This window comes from Globicephala melas, chromosome 12, assembly GCF_963455315.2.
Source record: "Globicephala melas chromosome 12, mGloMel1.2, whole genome shotgun sequence".
Lineage (NCBI taxonomy): Eukaryota > Metazoa > Chordata > Mammalia > Artiodactyla > Delphinidae > Globicephala > Globicephala melas.
Window position 1 is genome coordinate 11,745,681 of NC_083325.1, and position 8,037 is coordinate 11,753,717.

The 8,037-nt window shown below is 43.2% G+C and overlaps 1 protein-coding gene across 8 annotated transcripts in view; it reads right to left on the reverse strand.

Annotated features, from left to right (window-relative positions):
- ANAPC1 (anaphase promoting complex subunit 1) overlaps nucleotides 1-5,816 on the reverse strand; it is a 167,118-nt gene extending 161,302 nt beyond the window's left edge. For all 8 annotated transcript variants that reach the window (XM_060309199.2, XM_060309195.1, XM_060309197.1 and 5 more), the window contains exons 1-3: nucleotides 5,577-5,816; nucleotides 2,857-3,093; nucleotides 1,700-1,861 (exon numbers count right to left, since the gene is read on the reverse strand). In XM_060309199.2, the coding sequence (XP_060165182.1) occupies nucleotides 1,700-1,861; nucleotides 2,857-3,069 (375 nt within the window). In that variant the 5' untranslated portion in view covers nucleotides 3,070-3,093; nucleotides 5,577-5,816. The remainder of the gene's footprint in view (nucleotides 1-1,699; nucleotides 1,862-2,856; nucleotides 3,094-5,576) is intronic.
- Nucleotides 5,817-8,037: the final 2,221 nt, after the last annotated feature.

The window sequence follows — 8,037 nt, forward strand, 5'->3', positions numbered from 1 at the left end:
TAGACTAATTAATGATAACTATCTTAAGGAAAGATAAACTATGCTTGCAAATAAAAAGAAAAGGGAAAACAAAATCAAGAAACGTACTAGATAACTTTGCAGCAAAAGTGAATTCAAATAGTGGTTCAACCTGTAGTAAACCCTATATCCTATACAAAGCTAAAGATTATCAGAAGAGTTGAAAATTGCCAAGCTATTTTATAATCTCCAGACTTACCTAATCTTGTCATTCTCTGACTCGCCAGAAAGAATGTTTAGAAAAACATTTCCCTTTCTTAAGGGCCCATCTTAAAAATATATATACAAACTAGGAAAAGCCGTTAAACTTCAACTGACAATCACTTATTGAAATTTTTTAATGGCATTTTTATGTGTCTTTTTAATTGTGGTAAAATATACATAACATAAAATTTACCATCTTAACCATTTTTCAGTGGTATTAAATACATTCACAATGTTACATGAGGGGGAAATTATCAGCAAAAAGAGCACTGGCTTTGACACTCCTGGATGGAAATGCTTTCACACATGCTCTCAAATTTGGGAATAATTCAGTTGACCCTTCCTAATAAATTGTTAGAAGAGTACAACACTCATCAGGAAATAGTTCATGGAAAAAAAAAAAAGCAGTGTCGAGGTACGATTTCAGTGTCTACAAATGGGGAACTTCACATGAGTAAAAAGCTTCTAAAAACCTCTTGTCAGTAGCCTAACAATTAATGCAACCAACAAAAATGTTTTCACTTCTCCCCCAACTTGATATTCTAAAAACTTTCAGTAAGAAAAGATGAAACAGTACAGTGAACATCTGTCTCACCTGAATTCTGCCGTACCTGTTTAAGGGCATTTGAGTACACGTGGAATTGCAGGGGGCAGGGGCTATTTGAAAATTGCACACATCATGACACTTTACCCCTAATCACTTCATCGTGCATTTCCTAAAACTAAAGATGTACTCCTATATAACCACAAAACCGTCATCCCACCTGAGGAAAAATAATGTAATTTTCTTCTAGCACCTGATGTCCAGTCCATTTTAGCAAGTAATTCATAGGGTAATACCTTGGTGCCATGGTAATATCCTTTCACCCAAGAGTGTTAATATCCATTAACAATCCTTTTCTGAATCCATTATTACACTGGAGGTTACAAAGTGGTGATTTTTTAACTCTACCCTTCTTTCTATATTAGCTGGCATTCGTCCATAAAAAAGGGTGTTCCTTCATTAACTCAAGATGAACTGCACGTCTTCCTAGAAAGGCAGGGCAAATGCTTAATTCCTTCCCTTTACCGATTTTCATAATAGAGTTAGGTGTAATAGCCAACTGCAATGATAACAAGTTAGGTTTTTTCTTTCTCTTTCTGATTATCACTAGGAACCAGATTTTTATTTATTGAATACTCTGTAATCAATTATAATCATCATGTGTTACAGTATTCTTTGTACCCTCAATGTCTTAGAAATTTTTACTGAGAATAACAAATTGAATTACTCAAGAACAGTGTTTAAAGACTATCATTAAATTGACAAAAGATGATGTAAAAAAAGTGATGATACAGAAAACAAATGAAATTTTTTAAATGGACACCCAGCTGCTGGGACCATTACACTGTTTTTATTATTTCTGTTAAATTTTAGGACAAAAACTTTTTTAAGTGTTAAGTAGTCAATCAAACGCTAAAATTCAAATCAACTCACCTGTTGAACAGGACTGTCAACTGTAAACGCTTTATAAACAGCCAATGCCTGGCTTTTACTTCCTTTGCTCCAGATAACCATATTTCCAGCCACATAGAGTTCCTCATCGTAATCTACTTCCTCTCCAATTTCACTTACGCCTTTCCTTAACTGCCAGCTCTCCTTAAAAATTAACACATGTAGGACATGTTCAAGCACTTTTTTCCAAAGTATGGAGCAGGATTTATTAATTAAATCAAATAATCATTCAGAGACAAGTTTCCTACTCTCTCTTTGCCTGGGGAGTAAGACTCAATCTAAGCCCAATTCTTAGAAGCTTAGTGCCACTGATTAACAAAGTGGGGTGTGTGCATATGTGTATTATATACCTTACAGGATGTTTTATATTATACTACTATATTATTTGCCCCAAATATAAACAAAAATTATACCATATCTATAGATCAAAAAATGAAACCAACATGCTAGGGAAACTAAAATGGTATATTAGGTGCATGGGGAAGTGATGGAGAGGGGGCAGGAAGGTGCACATGGGAATCACTGGGGGAGTTTATTCACAGGGTAGATTTCCCTGCTTCACAACTAAATATACATTCACCTTCCTTCCCTTGTCCCACTCATCAAAATAAATGGGAGAGAGAAAGGTTCAGATTTCTAACTACATAGACTTCCTCTCCCTGAGATTTTGGTATCCCAAAAGGAATGAAAGTGGAATAAGGTGGGAAAGACTGATTTCCTGACACACGCTAACATCTCATTCTCCTATTTAAGAACTAGTACTCTATCTACTTATGTGGCATTTTCTTTGTCCTCAAGAAACATGTAAGTCTTTTTGCAGCAGGGACCATTTCTAACTCTACCATCTAATAATCAAACAACATGAAATCTGGTCCCCACATACTAAGGGAAGAGAAAGAGGTTTAGAATGGACCATAATCATAGCACTTATTATAAAACCATGAGTTATATGCCTAAATAAACGGTTATGACACCATAATACAATGAAGTCATTATTTTAGTCTTGACTGAAATTACCAAATCTTAACCACTACCCTAGAAGTAGCATTATACTCATTTCTCAGTTGCAGGTAGCCTTAAATTACAAGTAGATCACAACATTCTATATTTCAAAAATACAATGGGAAACTTAACGGAACCTTCTGTTTCTCGTGGATCGTAACCTCCTGAAGGGATCCCACCAAGCCAGCGGCACCATCAGAAGACCATAACTCCGACGCTGGCTGCAGCTGGCGAAGCTGAAGGTTCAAAGCATTAGGGTGGTGCTTGCAGTGGTCTCGACCAAAAGGGACAAATTCCTGCAAATCCCCGGCTGCAATCATTGTTGCCCTTTCTTCATAGAAGTTCGACATGGGTTCCAAATATCAACATTATTTCTGTATGAATTCAAACACACTCTGGTCAGCTTCTAGAGTTAAAACCAGAATAAAATATCATAAAAGTTTACAGAAGAGTCATTAATCCTTAGATGAGTGTCAATCCTATTACACTGGAGGTGTACAAGTAATTAAAACATCAAAGGTCATTCCAGATCTGACTCTCAGGTGATTACAGTTATTGCCACATTTTAGTTGGAGACTGACCAATAGACGGTTACCACCAAAGGAAACCGCTGGGTTGAGACAAGCACTTACATCCCACAACACCTGTCCTATTCACCTACTACTATATGCTAGTTTTTCCACACTTCACATATGAAGTATTTAGACAAGTTGTACTTTACAGTCCCATGACTGCCCGGCTTCTCAACATTTAAGGTCATTTCTGTTCAGCTGTTGGAAACTCATTTGAAAAGCACACCTCAAGGACCACTGGCATATTGGAATGAAACAAACAAAAAAAACACCAAAAAACACATATTACTTCTAATTCGTCACAAGTTGAACTACTCGTTTCAGCTGACCAATCCACAAAAGACCTAATAAACTGTCAAATGTCACCAGTAGTTTTGACACCCCAATCCACCTAAACATATGACTACAATCAATTCCAATTTGGGGTCCAAACACAGGAAACCAAGGCATGAAGAACTCTGGCCATGGGACAGCCACACTTGCAGCAAATTTATGAGTCCTAGCTTTTAATTAACACAACCTATTACAGTACAGCTTCTCACTATAAAGATGTGGCTGAGCTGTGGGTGGAACCATGCCCCTTTACTTCCAAAACATTTCTACATACAGCAGTTGACAGCTAGTAAAATTCACTGTATAATGTGGTATATAAGGTGGATGCCAGTTCTCTCTCTAAAAAAACACCTACATTAAAAATGGATTCTGTGGCATCACCTTTAAGCTACGATCCTCAAACAGATCAAAACCAACGTTTGACCACAGCACCACAGACAACTTTAAAGGGTTTGAAATGGCACTCACAATTAAAAGTTTAACTAGGGCTTCCCTGGTGGCGCAGTGGTTGAGAGTCCGCCTGCCGATGCAGGGGACACGGGTTCGTGCCCCGGTCCGGGAAGATCCCACATGCCACGGAGCGGCTGGGCCCGTGAGCCATGGCCGTTGAGCCTGCACGTCCGGAGCCTGTGCTCCGCAACGGGAGAGGCCACAACAGTGAGAGGCCCGCGTACGGCAAAAAAAAAAAAAAAAAAAAAGTTTAACTAAATTTGACTTATATTTCTCATCTGAGGTCTTTTTGGCATCAGTAGGGTTTTTTTCCCGCAATATCTCAAAGCCCCTGTAGTTCCTATGCAGCTCCTCTAGGGTCAAAGTTATTTTGCTATGAATTAAATGCTATTCCTGACATAAGCATATGCCACAATCCAAACACTTTTATTTTCCTCCCGCTAAAATTCAGAATTGAGAAGACCTGAACTTGGGATATAACTAAAACAGTACCTTATAAAACTTACAAGAAAAAAATAAAATTCAGCTGGCCTTCTTATATTCTAGTCAACAGGATAACCAACATTAAAAATCTTGCGAGTTCATCCGACTTCAGTTGTGCAATTTTGAAACGTTATCCTATTAAAACTTTGAGAGGGGCTTCCCTGGTGGCGCAGTGGTTGAGAGTCTGCCTGCCGATGAAGGGGACACGGGTTCGTGCCCCGGTCCGGGAAGATCCCACATGCCGCGGAGCGGCTGGGCCCGTGAGCCATGGCCGCTGAGCCTGCGCGTCCGGAGCCTGTGCTCCGCAACGGGAGAAGCCACAACAGGGAGAGGCCCGCGTACCGCAAAAAAAAAAAAACAAAAAAAAAACAAAAAAACGTTGAGAGAAAATTACAAAAATATTAATTATTGTTATTTTCATAGTACAATATCTTTTTGTACTAATTAAGGCGACACATTTAATACTTTTGCAATACCCCAAATTTTTATGTTTTTACTTATTATGGGACAACATAAAGAGCTACAGATGAAAGTACTGTATTAAATTGATATGCTATAAAACAAGATATCAGCATTGCTTACTAGGAACAAAAACTACCCCGCCAGAGGTAACCACACAGTTGCTTCAAGAGTAAACCCAAATGCACACAGAAGACACCTTGAGTTGAGACTCCGCAAAAAGGCAGAGCTTCCCCGGCCTCTTTAGGGTCAGGTGAAACAGTCTAAGAGCCTGGGTCTCAGAACATCGTATCAGAGCGGCAAGGGGCTGAACTAGAAGCTAAGGCCCACACGGGACACCGCGTTTAGCTCAGGAAGGAAGCCGGCGCAGAGTGGAGCAGGAAGGTGCACCCCGTAAAGCCCAGCCCGCAAGCTGGGGTCCTCTTGGCTCTGGCGCCCGCTCAGGGCCCGCCCCGGGCTCCCAGCTCTCCGGGTCACCGCGCGCGGGTAGGCCTCGGGTCAGGTGAGAGGGCTACCGGACAGGCGATGAACCACCAGGCGCTGCGGGCCTGGGCCCTTACCTGTGTGACTCGGGACGCGTCAGGCGCGGCGAGCCCCGGCTGCTCCCCGGAGGCGCGGGGGCCGAGGGGGCCCGAGGGTGGCGGCGGGGACGGTCACGGTGACTCCTCGGCCGCTGCAGCTTCTCATTCCCTCTCCCTCCCCTATTCCGGAGAAAGACTGGGCAGCAGCTGCGAACACGACTGCTAATGACAGGCAGGCGTGCAGGAGAACCACTCAGGCGAGATGTTCAAATGGACGCGTCCATGTTGAATTTCCCGTCCTGCTTCGCGCCGAGGCGGGGCTTCGCCGGGAGCGAGCGGCGTTCCCGCGGTCCTAGCGCCTCCGCAGTTGCGCGAAGGAAGCGCGAGGAGGATTTTGCTGGGTATTTATTTGTACCTTCAGCCTGTACTGGGATAGGATCTTCCTGGCGTCCAGATCTTCCCCAGGTCATGTCAGTACGAGCCTGAACTGCCTCATAACTATGAATTAGAAGGTTTTCTGGCCAACTTCGCTCTCGCCTCCTGACCCCCAAATTGGAGGTATATGCCTCCAGGCTTGGGGGACGGTGGGGACTCTACTGATTTTCTCTCTTTACCAGTGCACTTTAACCTTTTGGGGATCCGGACCTTTTGAAAAGTTGATGAAAGTTATAGAGGTCCTCATAAAAACGTTGCGTGTAATAATCTGAGCTTCACAGAGACTTCCCCTAGCAATTCATAGATCCAGGTTAAGAACCCGAGCTTTACCCCTCCCTCCCTGTCTGTGGATTCAACCATAAAATATCACACTTGTGATAACTCTGTTGAGCTCTAATCTCCCATTGCGTGGTGTAGCTATGTTAAAAGGATTGATAGGCGTCCTATTGCCTGAGAAATAAAGTTCAAATTCCTTATCCAGAAATATAAAGTTGCCTGAAACTTTATGTCTCCACTAAAATTATCTCCTTAGGGTCTCCAAACACATCTTGCACTTCGTGGTATCTTGGTTCATTCTCATCTTTTTATTTGAAATGTCAACCTTCAGGGTTTAGCTCAAATGGCCTCTTTTCAGAAGGCTTTACTCCAACAGGAAGGAGCCTGCTGAGGACTGAATATTTGTGTCTCCTCCCCAAATTCCTATGTTGAAACCTAATGGCCTATGCGGTGATACTAGGAGGTGGGACCCTTAGGAAGTGCTTAGGTCATGAGGGTGGAGCCCTCATGAAAGGGATTAGTGCCTTTATGAAAGAGACCCCACAGAGCTCCCTGGCCCCTTCCACCAAATGAGGACACAGCAAAAAGACGGCTGTCAATGAACCAGGAAGCACAACCTCAGCAAACACTGAATCTGCTAGCACCATGATCTTGGACTTTCCAGCCTCTAGAACTGTAAAGAATAAATGTTTGTTGTTTGTAAGTTTATGGTATAGCAGCCCAAAGGGATCAAGATAGAACTTAGTCTATCTTAGACTTTGAGACCAAAATATCCCCAGACATCCCTGCTCTGAGGGTACACATGAGGTCAAATTAACAATCAATTAACAATGCTCTGCCTTTATCTTTTACCTATTTCCTCCTACAGGGTACCCCCTCAGCACCACTCCCCCTCTAAGTCCTCTTCCTACCAGTCTTCTTCCTGACCTGGTCTTTCTGGGAGAAGCAACATCAGGACATATCCCAGTTGCCTCTCAGAGTCTCTGAGTGCCACCCTCCACCTCTTGCCCCACCTCAGCCACCACCATGGCCTGACCATACGTGGCCCTCCTAGAGAAAGGGACACCATAGGCTGGTTCCACCAGCCCTGTCAGCCCCACTACCAGCCACTTGCCACAGAGGACGAGGCCCTCTGCCCTGGCTTTGCTGTGCCATCAGGCCATTGTCACACTCCCTGGGGCACTGGCTTGGAGGGAATGCCTCCCCATGGGGTGTGCAAGCTGATATAAACCCAAAAGTATAGGGAGCAAATTTAGATCAAGGCAAATTTTGTTCAAGAGGAGCAAGGTAGGAAGGAGCCAGAGACATAAATTCCCTTTTCTTTTCCCTCTGGTGGACTGTTCTACAGCATGGTTTCTTTGCACAGCCTGCCAGACATCCTCTGTGGCTGAGTGCGCACGCCTGCCAAGCAGTCAGCTGCGTTTTTGGCAGTGGCCAATGCAGTGCTTCTCATCCTTCCCTTCCCTTCATTCTCTCTATCGTGGGCTAAAGCATCAGCACTCATCAAATTCGCCTTCAGCTCTACGTTTTCGAGAACACAGTCCACAAAGTGTGTCCTATGCGGCTTATTGTCCAGTCTGTGAATAGAGTTACTGAAAGGGTTCACACAACTCTTCTTCCTGGATGTTCCCTTGTCTGCCAATAAATTCTCTCAAGATGTCTCTCCGTGGCCTCCGCCTATGATGTTTTCCCAGAACTGGGGTTCCCCGAAACACAGGACTTTCCATTTTAAAATCAGACATCCCAAGCAAGCTGGGACCACTGGTCACCCTAATTTGCCGTCATAAGA